The sequence below is a fragment of the Emys orbicularis genome, chromosome 6, assembly GCF_028017835.1.
Source record: "Emys orbicularis isolate rEmyOrb1 chromosome 6, rEmyOrb1.hap1, whole genome shotgun sequence".
NCBI classification, from domain to species: Eukaryota; Metazoa; Chordata; order Testudines; family Emydidae; genus Emys; species Emys orbicularis.
In genome coordinates, this window is record NC_088688.1 from 59,210,538 (window position 1) to 59,226,986 (window position 16,449).

General features: G+C 38.5%; 1 protein-coding gene across 1 annotated transcript in view; it reads right to left on the bottom strand.

The window, feature by feature from the left end:
- Positions 1–16,449, bottom strand: part of ARB2A (ARB2 cotranscriptional regulator A) — a 354,588-nt gene that overhangs the window by 77,532 nt on the left and 260,607 nt on the right. The window contains exon 10 of the mRNA XM_065406106.1: positions 14,503–14,587. Coding sequence (XP_065262178.1) covers positions 14,503–14,587 — 85 coding nt within the window. The remainder of the gene's footprint in view (positions 1–14,502; positions 14,588–16,449) is intronic.

Genomic DNA, 16,449 nt, shown 5'->3' on the forward strand with positions numbered 1-16,449 from the left:
AAAAGGTAATTAAAACTAAGCTTAGTTTTGGGCCAGTCAAGTACCTTGCTGTGCACCACTTTGCCTAAGTGGCCTCAGATATCTTGGTCCTAAGACCTGTGCTCAGGCTCATCGTGAAAGTGTGGTGTTGGGACCTGGAGAGGGAAAAGGTGGAAGGTGAAAGCCATGGGATCCTCTGTCTGTGGCCTTAGAGGGGTTCTCTAGAACCTTCCATCTGGAGGAACAGCACCACAATTGCTTAGAAGGCAAAACGATAAGGAGCAAAACAAGAAAGGATGGGGTACTTAGCCTCCCATCTGGATCAGCTTTCAGTTAGGGCCAGGTGTAATCAAGGAGAACCCATTGTCAGATGCTTGAGAGAGAGGGGTTAAGAACCACACATGAAAACATGATAAGATTATTCTTATGTTGTGTATTTATCCTCAAAGAGCATTAGTGTTCAATGAAATCACAAACAAAATTATCCTTGGGCAATTAGGTTTAGGGAAGCATCTCGTATAACTCATAATATTCAGTATCTGTTAGAATCAATTACACAATCACTGATTTATTTTAATAGTTACATTTTAAAACTACTCCTACATTACACATTAAATGTCGTCTACAAATTATGTTTCACAGCATAACAAAACTACTATTTCACTGTAGTCCAAAGCTGGCAGGACAAGAACATTAAAGCGGTTTAAACCATAATCTTTTATCTGCGTTAAAAAGCTGATAATCTGTGCACATTTGTACATGAACTCTAAAATGAAGCTGCCTTTCACCAAGACTCATGCTCATCTAAACAGACGGGAATAAAGAATATGGCATGTGACCAGTAAATTATGAGGGAGCAACACCTCCAGGTTAGAGGTCGCTGAAGATTTTAACAAATCTCACCAGATATGGCAACAGATTAAGCAAGGGGATAGATTGCCCTCCAACCTTAACCTGTTAAGACCTTTGAAGTCTTATGGCGACCTCTATTCTGCTCTTTCATATTAGTTGTTAGTTACACTAATTACAGCCTAATAGCATGCTGGTGCCAGGCACTTCTTCTAAAACTATCCAAAGAAGGACTATCAGTAAAATGGGACCACTTCAGCCAAATTGTGCTGTGCGTATCACAAGCACTTACCCCCAATTTATAATAGACCTTCTAAACTTTTATAAACAACAAAGGTTAAGACATTAATAGCACTGAGTAATTTTGTGAATTCTGCAAAGCATCTTATTGAGAGAAATCAGAAATTAAAAATAGCCAAATAAATGTGGGTGGGGTCTGAGAATGACGTAAAAATAAATTTAACTCTAATGACTGTTTTACTAATACTGATGAACATGATTCACAAAATAAGGAGCTAAAGTTCAGCGCTATGCAAATAATGCACAGTCAGCATTTGAAATCTAAGAAGAAACTTGCTGCCACTGAATTTGAGAGTAGAAGCACAGAGTTACTTTTAGAGTCTGTTTTCACTGACTTTGTATCAATATCCATGTTTATGCTAGCACAATAGTGTATCGTGTGTGGGGACAGGACTCAGTCCACAGACTCTGGTTGAAATACCATCTGTAAAGCTGCAGTAAATCATCTAGTAACATTAAACTTTAAGTTGTGCACTAAATCAGCCCAGGAATATAGAAGAAAGATTTAAAGCAACAGAATCATAGCAGAATTAACAAAATCTATTAGAACAGTCTTTATGAACAGGAAGAATAAACATGCAAAATCAGTTTTCATTTCTGTATTTAGAAGCTGGAAAATTATTTCTAAATAGTTTATAAAACTTAACCTTGATGAAGCTAAACCAGTCCTCCTGTGACTGTTGGGAACTCTTGCTTATTAAGGTAACAACTTGTTAGCTACAACCATTAAAAAAAGTTCTGAACAAAATGTAGTTCTAATAAGTAAAGGGTGGGGGATGAATGGAGACAACAATTACCCTCCCTTGCACCAATTAATAATCAGAGCATTCAGAAAGCAAAGAGGAGAAAGCTGACATTAACTTTGTGATCTAAACTCTCATTTTGTTCATTTAGGGGATGAGCAAGCAAGAATATAGAAGATTTCACCACTTCACAGAGCTTGTAATTCCTTTGGAGTTAAGATAAACAGATATGAGGAATCTGGGACCTGCTATGGTAAGATGTTGTATGTGTGCAACTGCCACTGAAGTCATGAGCAGGAGAAAACATCCATCTGGAGATGGCCCAGCAGCCACCACATAAGCTAGATTTCCTGCCTCCCCTTTCACCTAGTAAGATGCCTCAGCAGGTTAGGCATCCTAGTATTAACATAGATTTTGCACCGAATATCCTTGTTTAAAAAATTGATTTTGGTGGCTTCATTCCAACAGTGTAGACTGTGGGGTATTTCTCTGAGTTCAGCTAGTCATGTGGTAGCAAATTCCATCTATGATTTGTCATGATCTCCTCAGAGCCCTCATCTTCTGGATCTTGTTTGTTCTTCTTCACTTCAGTCCTCGCATAGATGAAAAAACAAATAAGGCAACTCTGTGATGCCACTTCTGCCACTTGACAATATGCCTCCTGGGTGTGCATCTGAACTGGTCTGAAACTAAGTCATGGAAAACAGCTCAACAGGTAAAGCTGAGCAAAATATTTGCAATTAAATTATTTTTCACCACCTCTTCCCTGGTTTTGAGTTTGTTAGATTGTCATGAAATAATTCTTCTTCTTCTCCTCCTCCTTCTCCTTCTCGTGTTTGCGTTGCTTGCCGAGTCATCCAATAGCAGCTTCATCAGCAGAATGAAGGGCCCTAAAGCCACCATGAAGTCTGGTTTGTTGACAGTATTCAACAACATGCACCACTGACTGACGCAGACCACAGTGACAAAGCGAGTCATTGCGCAGACCCCATGCGTAGCGGTTGGCTGCGCCTATTCCTTGGCCAGTTCAGAACCTGTTAGGCGAGTCTAAAGGTGACGTGGCGGGTCAAATCCCAGTGGTCAAACAGTTGGATCAGTGACAAGGAAACCATTCTAAATGTCTTTAGCTGACCACGCATCACGCCATAGGGTCCTGCTGACAGATTCCGATCTGGCGGTTGAGATTACAATGGAAGCTTCAACGTAATTCATGCACTGGGGTGACTGAAAATGTTGTGTACAGTGAGAGACCTGGACTGGCACGTAGCTTTTCCACAAGTCTGGCTGTTGACTCTCTGCGATGAATGTGTGGAGGGGCTATGTTGCTCAGAACCGGTGGCCATGGAATAGGAGTGGGGTGCAGGATGCCTGTGATGATGCGCATGGTCAAGTTCAATTAGACATTGACCAATTTAGTGTGAGGCGAACGACACCACATAGGGGCACAGTATTCTGCTGAAGAATAGCAGAGCACCAGAGCCATGACACTGGAGCAAGACTACGAAATTTCAAAAAAATTTAATGAAATTTCATTCCTCTTTTGTTCTTAGTGGTGTTAAGTTTAAGACTTCAAAAAAGCTGTGGAAAATCTATGTTACTCTTCAAATGTCAAGCTGGGTCAACTGGTGATTTTGGTCAGAAAAGCTCGTCATTGGGTCTGGTTCTTTGACTACCACATGTGGTCAAGAAAGTTAGCAGAAACTAATCTGACATGCTTTCTAAGATGACATGGCTGCATTTTGTGTTCTTTTTCTGAGCAAGAGTGGGGGATCACAGGTCTGAAACCTGGGTCCACATGTCCCCAGGTAGTCCTCAGATTGTAGCCACCACCCAAGAAGGTTTCTGGTACCACCAGGGAGTGTGGGCTAGAGGATCCTATCTCACATTGAAACCACCCAGAAGTTTGCAATTGGAAGAGATGTCTGGCCTCTCCTATTGGTTCACACTTGCTATTTAGGCTGGAAAGAGGCACAGGAAGTTTTCTGAGCAATTAGGTTAATTCCTTGTTGGCTGCTACATTTGACCCCACCTTCTTGCATGACTCCTGAGCCTTGCCTTGTTCCTGATTCCAGCTTTCTTATCCTGTTCCTGCTCTGCTGCCTTGTTCAGATCCCAGCTTCTACAACCCATTCCGACCAATCGGGAGCCAAAGGGGATAACAATTCACACAGACATAACTTGTTTTGCTCAGCAAAGCAAATTAAGATCCAAGTTCTGCCCTCACATGCATTCATAGGGCTTTTGTTGAACTCAAATGAAGCCCTGTGTGAGTAACTAATGCCAGAATTTGGCCTTAAGAGTTTTCAGATTATATATTAATGCAAGGGCCTCAGCTAAACAATAAAATAAACATCAGACACAGTGTATCATTTGTAGAGAGCTCAAGTTTACAAGCATAAACATTATGTTTCTTCCCCTGAAAAAAACAATATTGGACTTTTTATTTTAAACTTTGTTTTAATTAAAATAGCTTGCTCAAAAGTTAAAGACATTTACATCCAAATTAGCTATAGAACAGACACTGAACATAATTTAAAATGGTTTACTCTTGGTTAACCATTGTCTTATGTGGATTATTTTTTTGTTCAAGTGTTGTAGAAGTGTATAAAATAATAATACGCTCATATGAAAATATCCTATTCTGTTCATTTGTATTTAAAGTTGGAATATGGCAAATTATATATATTTACCTAATATAGTAAAGGCATTTGGAATGAAATGTTTATTCAAAATATTGATCTTTTAAAAAAATTAGTTATAAAGAGTATGGTTTTCATGCTGTAAATGTAAGAGTTTAATCTGTGTCTACTTACATTAGCCTTGTTCTTAAAACTATTCATGTAAACAATGAGCATTTGAACATTTGTTATAAGCAGTTGTTTGCTTTCGCTTTTCATAAATACACTACAATCACAACAAATTTAAGGCAAGTCACTTGACTGTCCTTCTACATTAACATGATAAGATTAGTTGCTGACATTGGTTAGCAGGAAGTGGCAAGTCTTTTCACTGGTTTCACATATCAGTTTCACTGAAAAAAATCAGGCCTTCTAAATATAGAACTGTTTCTTCACAGGTTAAGGCTTAAAGTGAAATTATATTCTGAAAAGGATATCTAAAAATGGAATAATGGGACTCCATGTTTGTCAGCTATTGATAACTTCCATATCAAATTTTCTCGTTTTGCAAGTAATACTTTTAGTCCCTATTGCCAATCCTGCAAACTCAACTTGGGATCTGAAATGCAAGCTGTGTTCTCTTAGCTGTGACAACATTAGTAATAAGATTTTGAAATTAGAATTTAGGGCTATATCCACCATGGCAATGAGTGCCTCCTGACAGGCACTCAACACCCTCTCTTGTTGCAGGATGTTAGCCCTTAGTAACAATTACACTGATGTACCAACTCACTCTCCCATAGATGTATTGGTTGGCAGGGTGAACAGGAGTAAAATGTAGCAAATAAGAACATAGAAACGGCCACTCTGGGTCAGACCAATGGTTCATCTAGCTAAGTATCCTGTCTTCCGACAGTGGCCAATGCCAGATGCTTCAGAGGGAATAAACAGAACAGGGTAATTATGGAGTGATCCATCCCCAGTCATCCAGACCCAGCATCTGGCAGTCAGAGGCTTAAGGACACCCAGAGCAACACCTCCAGCTCAAAGTGTAGAGGAACTTATAATCACCGAGGTAAGCATACATAACTTGGAATATAAAAAGAGCCAGACTGTCTTGGGCCTTTATGTTAGTTACAGTAGGAAAGAATAGGAGCAAGACCCCTTCCTCCCCTTCCCCATGCCGGCTTGTGCAAGGAACAGTCACAGTTCCTGTGTTCTGTGGAGAGTGCAAGGACTATTTTATCCACCTAAGCACTTAAGTGCATTCAAGGAGTATCTTTGTGCTGGGATGGGGCCTCCATACTTCCAAACGAGGTGAAAAAGAAGCAGGGGTATGGCCCCATCCCTCATTCATGGAGTGAGCCAGTTAAGGGGCAGGGAGGAGTAGGCTGCATCATCCTAAAGGACATTGAAGGGTTAACACTCTCCTTTTGCATTGGAAAGGAATTATTCCTGGAAATATTGCACCAAGCCCTTGTTTAAGGTGAGGTTTAGCTTTAGTTACAGGAAGCAGCATGAGGTGCCTCTATTCCTCCTCCGACTAAGACATATCCCTAACATGCCCTGGAGGAACAAAACAATTGGCATCTCACCTTCACTTTTCATTGGATGCATTGTATGAGGCTGGAGGATAAAGCATCATTGGTGCCAGATGTTCACCTTTAACTGAGAGGAAACAGGTGCTCAGGAAAAGAGGCAAGAGAGGTAGCAAAAGGGTTGGTTGGTGAAAGAGTTGATATTAGAAGTACTTTTTGGCAATAACTTTATATGGTATAGTTAAGGTACCAATCTAAACCCTAATTTTCAAAGCTTTGATATAGTTGTATCTGCTTATTTCAGCAGTGAATTTGGACTACAAATGGGCATGCCTTGAAGAATAGAATGGGTAGAAAGCTACTAGACTTCTCACTCTAAGATCACATAGGTAAGACAGGACAGGTAAGCTCACATGTGCAGCAGCAGCACCAAAGTTGTTGCTGTTGCAGTCTTTTGCTTCAAAGATTCCATTATAATTTCCTATAAAGGAAATTTATTCACACACAAAAATATGCTCAAAAAATACGGAAAATGTAACATTGGCTGAAAATGGTAATGGAGCCAGAATTAAAGGGGTAAGGAAGTAGCTAACTGACAAGTTGGCACAGGAGCATATACGGCATGCGAGACTTGAGGGAAAACAGTATAAAAGAAGGTTAGAGTAGAAGCCTTAAATGTGAGTTTCTTTGCATTTGTCAATTCATGTTACTAATGTTCCACTACATTTTTTTGTTTGATTATGTAAATAAGCATAGGTGCATGTCTCATTTTGAAAAACTCTTCAAACTTTAATCTTTCCTCCTAAATAAAAAGCTTTCATTGACAGAACTGCATGAACATGAAGCCAGAGAATGCAAAGAGGTTTACAGTAAACACTGATTATTGTAATCTTAATCTCCGTGAAAAACTACTGAATGCAGAAATAACATCTTAGCAAAATGGGCACATTGTCTGGTTTAATCTTCCCATATGGTAAAATGAACACAGTTTTAATTACTAAGGATCTTGGATATTTATCACCAGTCATGAACTACTCGTGTAGAGACAAAAGAATTGAGTATAAAAATCTTACTGCCTTCATCAGTGTTAAAACATTTAAAAGTATGAAATCAGAAGCACTGGTAAGCTGAACTAAGAGGAACTATGGGGCTAAGTCAGACATCTTCTTAATCAGCTCAAGGCAGTTTGTGGTTTTTGGACCCTTGTTTACTCTGAGCAAGATTTTAAAACTTTTAAAAGCATCAGTCTAGTCTGCTATAATTAAAGCTAAGGAAAAAACAGACAAAAGTTATATCTGTGCTCTGATTACTCTGGCAAGGATGAGGTTGCTGTTTTAAGCCTCAATCCTGTAATGAACTCCAGGAGTACAAACCCCTGCACTTATGCAGAGCCCCTTTGACTTCACTGGAAACCTGCACAGACACAGGGACCTGCCCATGTGGTGTCACTACTGGATTGGGGCCTTATAGTATATATGCAGATTTGTATTTCAATAAAAAATTAGTAAAAATCAGCCAGGGGGAGGGAGGAAGGTCAGTGTAAGGCATCACTCAGATCGAACGGGTGAAATCCTAGCTCCAATGGGAGCTTTGCCATTGACTTCAATGGGACCAGGGTCTCACAATGATTCTGCATGTGTGCATAGGGATCACAGGTACAGTGATGCACGGTGGTCTCTTGTATGCCCTGTGCACTGCACAAGGGTTCACTTGCACCACTGTGAGTGCACTAGGACAGGCCTTTATACATATATGCAGATCCAATAATGCTACTCAGATCTCTTGAAGGGGCTACAGCTATTACTTAGCATGGAGTAGCTGCCTCAGCCACATTGCAGTGCCACATTCTAGTCTTGGTATGAGGGAGCCATGGCCAGCTGGTATGCACCCATACACCATACTGCCCCCTCGCTGAATCAACTATCTTGTTCCCCAGAATCTCAGCTTTCATAAAAAATAAAGACTATCACTGTTACGGTTGTGAAGAAACACTGTTCATTTTTCCAAGGTTAACTGATGCAGAGAGGTCTATGTGAGTCTAAAGAGAGCCCGAAGCAATAGCTCAGAGTGGTATGAACTGCCCCATTCATCAGTGAGGGGTCAACTCAGATGCCCATTCACTATAATCTTTGCTAACTATTTAATTCCTCATGGAAAAAAGACAAGGAGGGTCACAGATCTGCACAATTTACTATAAGTAACATCTCATTTTGGTGCCACTTGTAGGTGGAGTTTGGGAGACACCGCTGCTTATTTTTTTCACTCCAACCACGAAGGAGCCAAACCCATTCTGAAGGACATTCAAAGGCCCTATCACGGGCAAGTGTCATAGAGTGTATATACACCATGCTGGCCCAGCAGTCAAGGAGTTAATGAGCGTATTGCTGGCCAATGCTGTTCGGTAGCCTCAAAGCAGCTGGGAGGATAAGAGAACTGGGAAGCAGAAGGGTGGGGCAGCTGCCAGAGGAACAACAGGTTGGAGAAAGGAACTCCTGCCATCAAGCTGCTGAGAAACTGCTGAGAGACAGCACCTTGAGAAGGGACAACCGGACCAAGAGATGAAGAGCCTACAGAAACCAGGGGAGTTAGAAAGGAGCTCAGGGCACAACCAGAATTACTGAGTCCTGATTCTGCAGGTCTGGCTTAAGGAACTTGAATTGGAACACAGTGGATTGGGCAGGCCTGGATTCCCCTACCAACTCCCAGAGAGACTTTAGAACTGAGGAGGTTTCCAGACCCTGGGTACCAGGACCAGCTGACCCCACCAGGAATAAGGAGAAAATCCACATGCCCCAGTGGAACTCAAGAAAGATGGACCGAATGACTGCCCCACCAGACCAGTGACCTCTGGTGCAACACTCTGCCTGGCCAGAGAGGGAGCTGTTGCATTGACACACCAGCACACAGGGAGCTAAGCAGCAATGTGACCATATATTGAGTATCTGCACAATCAACAGTGAGTAGTGCCTCATTTTGGCAACTAATGTAGGCAAAGTTTATTTTATGGGCTGAGCTTGGAAGAGTACCACCACCTTTCCCCCATTCCACACTCACTCCCCATTCAACCTCAGAAGGGACCTAGACCTGCACAGCATTCCTGCACTTCGCATGCACAAGGAACAATTGCTTGGGCTCTATGAAGGTGAAGTGTCTGTAACCCAGTAAGAAAAATATTTCATGAACTTTCATTGCTATTACCACCGTTTTTTTCCTTCAGCATTTATTTATTGGCATCCCTTGCTGTATTATGTCTAATTTGGACTGTAGGCTGCTTAGGGCAGGCACCTTACTTTTTGTTTATACGTAATACAACATGAGCACTGTATAAATAATCACAATGCTCTGCCTCTAACTCCAAGCAAGCGAGTTGTATTCAGCACTGGTTAGAAATTTTGCCTAAAATAAAAATATATATTGTCTGGAAAATAAACCTGAGATGACTGTCTGGTAACAGGAAATAATGCCTGGTAACTGACCTAGAATAGCATTTAGATTTAAAAGCTTACAACCTGTCACTGACATCTCCCACTTGTAGTAGTGGGAGATTGTATCAAAGTGTTTCTCTGGATCAGTGTAGACTCTTCATCTCTGCACCAGTTTGTTTGCCTTTTAATATTTTAATCTTCTCATTTAATGATGTCTTAATTATACTGATCATGGTTTTCAAAACTGACTAGTGATTTTAGGTGCCTCAATTTTTGGGTGCCCAACTACAGAGATGTTAAAAAGGTGTGATTTTCAGAACGTGCTGAGCACACACCTTATGAAAATAAGACCTCTTTAATGTGTTTTAAGTTGGGCACCATGGATCTTACGAACCGCAAGAATTGCCTTGGTATATTCTGTGGCTGAATATTGTGCACCAGTGTGGTCTCACAGCAGTCACACTAAACTCCTTGACACTCAACTCAATAATGCTATGTGCATAGCGTCAGGGACGCTCAAATCGACTCCAGTCGACTGGCTCCCAGTCCTATCGCACATCCAGCCTGCACAGATTAGAAGAGCTGCTCAGACATCTCGCTTTCTTAACCATGTCAATGCAAACATGAGGATCCCGCTGCACCATGACCTGCAGAACCTGCCAAAGACGAGACTAAAATCCCACAACCCTCTGTGGAACCGCATCAAGACCCTTACACCCAACTTTAATGCTGAGGCTCAATGGGGAGTCACTAGGAGCATTTTGACCGCTCAAAACAAACAGCTCATCGTGGACCCCGCCAAGGAACCACCGGGTTTTATGTTGGAAAGACTGGTGCAGATTGAATCGCATCAGACATTTCATGGGAGATTGGATAAACCCTCTTTAAATGGAAAATGAGGCAAACACCTGTATGCAACTGTGGTCACCAGGCACAAATGATAGAGCACATCATATATGAGTGTCCCCTTTGTTCTTTTGCCAGGGGCCTGAAGGACATTCACCAGCTCACTGCAGTGGCAATGTGCTGGCTATCAAACTTAGATATAAATTTGTAGTTGTTGCTACCTACCCAAGCCATATGAAAGAAGAAGTTGGACACCCAAAAGTTAACAGCAAAGGAGAATGCATGTAACCTAAGGCCTTGTCTACATGAGGAAAATTACTGTAGTAGCTATTCTGGAATAACCTATTTCAGAATAGCTCCATGTGTGAACTCTCTATTCTGGAATAATCACTATGCTAATTTATTCCACAGTAGAGATTTGAGTCAATTTTCCTGTGTAGACAGGGCCTAATATACATCTTCCAATTTTTCTGCTAATTTTTCTGAAGAATTAATTTAGCAACAGGTGCTGAAGACTGAAAAGTTACAATGTGGGGCTATGCTTTTAAAAAAGATGCCAATGAGATCCCAGAAATTTCACACTAGTGAATCTCGCCTAAGAACCCAGGAAACTGATTGAAGGTTAAAATATATATCACAGAAAAACCTATGGAAGGGACATAATTATGTAGGAAATGCTGCAAAAGAATACTTATGGGGCTTGTTTATATTAGAATTTTTACCTTAAGTTAACTGATTGCCAATTAACTTACAGTAAATAATGTTTGTAAAGGCTAATTTGGACTCTCCCCTAGGCTGAGCTCTAGGGTAAACAAACATTTGTGGAGTTTCGAGAACACAGAGATTTGGTGTCATTATCCTAGTGGAGGTAGTTACAGGGGTTGTCAGATATACCTTGGAGAGGTAGATGGCACGGTTCTCCTAAACTGCAGAATTCTGAAATGAGTTGTGAAATCCCAAGGATCTCTGGGCATCTTTTTGGACCAGCAGCCCCTCTGGAATATTCTCACAGATCACCTGCCCCTGCCATGATGACATCTTTAAGACCCTGAGAAATGAATTGCACAGAACTGCATAGACTATTCTGACTGAAGTCTCACCAATGCTGTATAAAAGGGAACCAATATCACCCTCATCTGTAACATGATTGCTCCGAGTATGGAACCTTAAATCACTTTGGCCTCTTTGGGCCACCACACCAAATTACAAGTTCATATCAAATTCATTGATATCTTATGTAATTACTGCTTTTCAAGTCTCTCTGTACCCCATTAACTATATGTGTTCCCTCATCCAATGCTATGACATATTATCTCACTGTTCCCAAGTCTCATTCTGCAATTTTAATTTTAAATTTAAAGTGTATTTATTATTCTTTGTTCTTAGTTCTATATAAGTAAATATGAACGTGAATGAAAATATTAGCAGCAGATATGTTTTAACCAGTTAGTGATACTCTAATCAAAAGTCTGAAAAACCTTGCTGGATATACAGCTTTGTTTTTCCAGTTTGATGACTTATTAATATGCTAGCCTCTCCAGTGCTGTGCAAGGATATGGCCGGTAGATCTGACTCAGCAAGCAGAGGGCTATGCCATCAATGGAGGAGAGGTCTGCTCACAAACAATTAGTAGCCACCTCCCCCCGCCCCTGACTCTTGGTGTGCTGGGCAGGTGGACCCTGTATTATAAAGCTAACACATGGGATATGATCAAGAGGCAACGATATACTTCTGATAACCTTGAACTTATTTCTCAGTACAGATGTAAGGAAAAAGTGGTTTCTAAGCAGAAAAGAGAGGTGAATTCTTTTTTTCCCTGCAAAGGATTTTTTTTTCAAATCTTCTTATTGTTCTAATGATTGAAACACTGTTCTTTTTAAATATCAAGAACAATGCTGCCAATATGTCAGTGTGGATTGCTTCAGTACTGCAGTTCTCAGAAAGGAAGGATTGAAATCAAATCTATCACACTGGCTACTAATACTGTAATATCTAGTAATACTTCACATATTCATTATGGATAGTTTTAATGCAGATGTATATGTTAATGAGGATATATAATTAAGCTGTAGTGATTATTCACTGTTTGTCTTTCAGCAAATATCTTACAGTTGTCTACTTATAATAAAATATAGACAAAATATAGTGAACATGAACAAAAACACGTTAGGAAACTAGAAGTCAACAACTGTTATATAATGTTGAACCTATTTAAAGCTCTGATTATATACTAGAGAATCATCAAATTGGTATTACATAATTTATGTTTAAATCATTGTAGTCAAAATCTATTTGCAAAATATGTTATAATGTTTTCTAAAACATCAAAGTGCTGTACATAATTTAAACTTATGACATTAAATACAAAAACCTACATATAATTATTGGGTGAAATCCTGGCTCCTTTGAGATCAATGGCAAAACTCCCATTTATTTAAATGGGGCCAGGAGTTCACCAGTTGCAACATTAAAACTATGCCCAATATGACTCATTTTCTTTGGAAATGTAAAGCTCAGACTGAAGCTAGTTCTTAACGCACATCATCATTAAAAACTAAAAAATATATAAATAAAGTGTCTGTCTTTATTTTGAATATCTTGATTCTAGCTTGGTTATATTATAACCTTTACATTATTGAAATATAATATTATAGAAACAGAAACAGAACAAAAGCTCAACTGGAGTCTTCTTGGTATTTTGGGTATATGCCGGTTGTTATTCAAAACACCTGTTATTTGCCAGCCAGACTGGAATGGCTCTTCTGAAATGAACACATTATAGATCGTCCTCCCCCTCCAGTAATATGTACTATTACACAACAGATAGGGAAATTAAAGTTAAAACTAAAAGTTATCTAGAATTGCTAATTCTGTGCAGTATTAAATTTTCAAAAGTCAGTAACAACTTTTTAAAAGTTTGGTCTATGAATTCTGTTCAGAACTGAAGCTAGATTTTAGTTTTCCAACCACAACAATGGCAATAATAGAAACATTTCTATTTCACTGGGTTTGTACAGAACTGACACTTAGCACTTCTGGGCTTCAATCTTGCAGTTGGATCTACTAATATGGATCCATGTTCCAGTGCAGATCTGACTGCAGGATTGGGGCTTTAAATGAGCTCTAAAATAAAATACAATTAACTTTATATAGGCCTTTAAAAAAAATCCTGAACTTCATTTGCAAGAATAGGACTTTAGACGACTTCAAATAAATAGTCATATATTAACCTGTGACTTGTAAAATGAACAATTGTACTTCATGTGCAGCAGGGTCTGATAAAAATTAACATTCCATTCTTAATATAAAAATGAATATAATGGTGGGTAGTATGTTGCCTCTATCTTGTGCAGTATAAACTGTTTTACTATTCTACAGAAATCCTGTAACTGTGCTTTTCATTTTTGGCAAATTAAAGTTCAATAGTAGCTTCTTATATTCCAAACAACTATTTCTATACTGAAGCTCTTGTTGTTATATTTACAATTTATGTTTCATTAATATCTTCCTGAAATTATTACATAACTTTATAACACATTAACAAATGATTTATTACATTAATAGCTTTCATTGAATAAAACACCTATGATTTATGCTTCCATTAATGAAAGACATTACCATTTCAAGAACATCACCAACACAGTAGAAAACCAATTCCAATATTCTGGTGGACTATAATTTTGGTTTACATTTTTGTAATTTGTACTGTTTGTACAGAACAGATTCATATTAACCGGAGCTTCAGAAGGGTTACTTTTTCATTCACTTGTTCTTTTTTGTATTGTCTTAATATCATGCTGGATGTTTACTGGGGAATTTAGCCTAAAATTCGGAGCTTTCACAATCTCTATCACTACTTTTCTTAAGTTCTTAAGTATTCAAAAATTAATCAGACACAGTGAGAAAAAGAGGGCTACAAAAGACAAACTAGTAGTAAGCCATAGAATTTCAGTATAGCTGTCCTAGACAAAGGCAAAATAAAATACTAAAAATCATAAAAATAGAAGGCTATGATAGGCATTCAAAAGCTAGTCACATATTGTTTTGCTTATCATTTAGCCATAGAAGGGTAAAGCAAAAGCAAAAATTATTTTTAATATATATAATACAATAATCACATTTTAAACAATCAAACTACTCACTCATGGGCACATGTGACACCATATACATGTACTATACACATACTATAAACAAGTATACATACCTGCAGAAACACGTGGGCAGTCTGGCAACATGGACTCTACTGATGTATCTAGTGGTTCTGAACTAGACACCCAGTTACAACAGTTCTGTAATGTAAGAGACAATTTTATGGTGAAGCAATAATCTAAATCATTAGACTTTATAGATATAGGCCACAATTCAGCAAGTTAGTTAAATATGTGACTAACTTTAAGCAGCAGTCACAATGGGGACTGAAAGGTAGACCCAGTGGTACTGCTGACATGCTTAAAGTTAAGCATATGCCTAAGTACCTTGTTGAATTTGGGCCTTAGTTTCACATGTGGCCAAATATAATAAGTAAAACAGCAAGGCCCTGATTCAGCAAAAATACTTAAGCATGTGCTTAATTTTAAGTATATCCTGAAGTGCTGCTTTGAATGGGGATGGATTTAAGTGCTTTGATGAACTGGCATCTACGTGAGTAGGCCCAATGCCTATTAGGGATGGATTTATCAGTTTAAAATTAAGCATGTGCTTAAATGCTTGGCTGAATTGGGACCTACATTATCCAACATGTAATTCAAACCATTTTACTTTGTAATTGGTTAGTAATTATTGATGACAAATATAAATAATCTCCCATCTTGCTTGCTTGTATTAATAGGTCATAATCTTTAGGGTGTGATGATGCAACCTATTGTTGAGACAGCGCCACGGCTGTGAAGTTGTAAAGCAATGGATTATGACTGGAAGAATATAGTTTTGCAGATTATCGAAATAACTGCCAATTTAGGTAAAATGAACTAGTACAGACACTTTAAAATGTAAATATCACCCTTTGTGGATGTATATTTAATAAACACAAGTTTATATTTCAGTCCTAAATTTTTGACTAAAAAGAATTTACTTTTAAATATTTTTCTTCACTGGAATTTGTTCAGAAAAGATTGTGTATCAAAATATCAAATAAAATACTTCAAAATTTGTTATTAGGATACATTTGATACATTAGATATTAGGATTTGTCTGACTACACAAAATTTGTTATATTTAAGATTACCTAATAAAGCAATGTGGCTATTTAGAGGTGTGTCAGTTAAAATACAAAATCTTCATGGCTTCAGATATTACAAAACTATTTCAGAGTTTTGCCTTTGTAAAAACTGATTAACTTCATTTAAAAAAAAACTTTCTTGGAAAGAGCCAATGAATTTCCAGACAGATTTCTAAAAAATCATTCCATCAATCATGATTGCAAAAATGGTTGATTGCTATTCCGGTAAACAAGCATGTATTGTGTATTTTTAGATGCTTGCTGCCCTAGTTGTGCACCATGGAATCAGTCCTCACTGTGGAAAGATCCTTGACTGGTAGATCAAGTGTCTTATTGTATTTCCTTAATTCATTCTGTCTGGAAGAAGATGTCAGCTGTGTTGCAGTGAGGAGAGAATTTCAAAGGCTCCAGTCCCCACCAATAAAGGCCGAGGAATGGCTTTTGAATAGATTTGTCAAGGCAACCCTACTGTTCTGGGACCAGGGAGAGCAGGAACAACATAAAGGAAGGGTTGCTGTATGAGATTAGAAAGTGAAGTTCACAAAGCATGGCAGATTTTTGTAAGAAACAGTAGATCAATGAAACTATTGAACTGTGTGGAAAAAAAACCCCGATGAAAACAAACACTATCCAGTAATGTTATCTTTTTAGTAAAAATGGTTAAAATGTTAGTATTTCCATGTTTCACACAGGCTTTAAGGTTTAAAATAGAGATAAATTTTATAATTTGCATGCCTAATTTTAATTAACAGCTGAATGTAAAAATGCAAATGTAAGAAATTATAAAAGAACTAGGATTTTTATTAGGTATTACATTCATTTGAAATAAATAAAATTAATATTAACTACTGCTAGAACACTACATCACAGAGTTTGAGATAATACAGAAGATTAGCACACAATTAACCAGCTTTTATGTGCAATGTGACACTT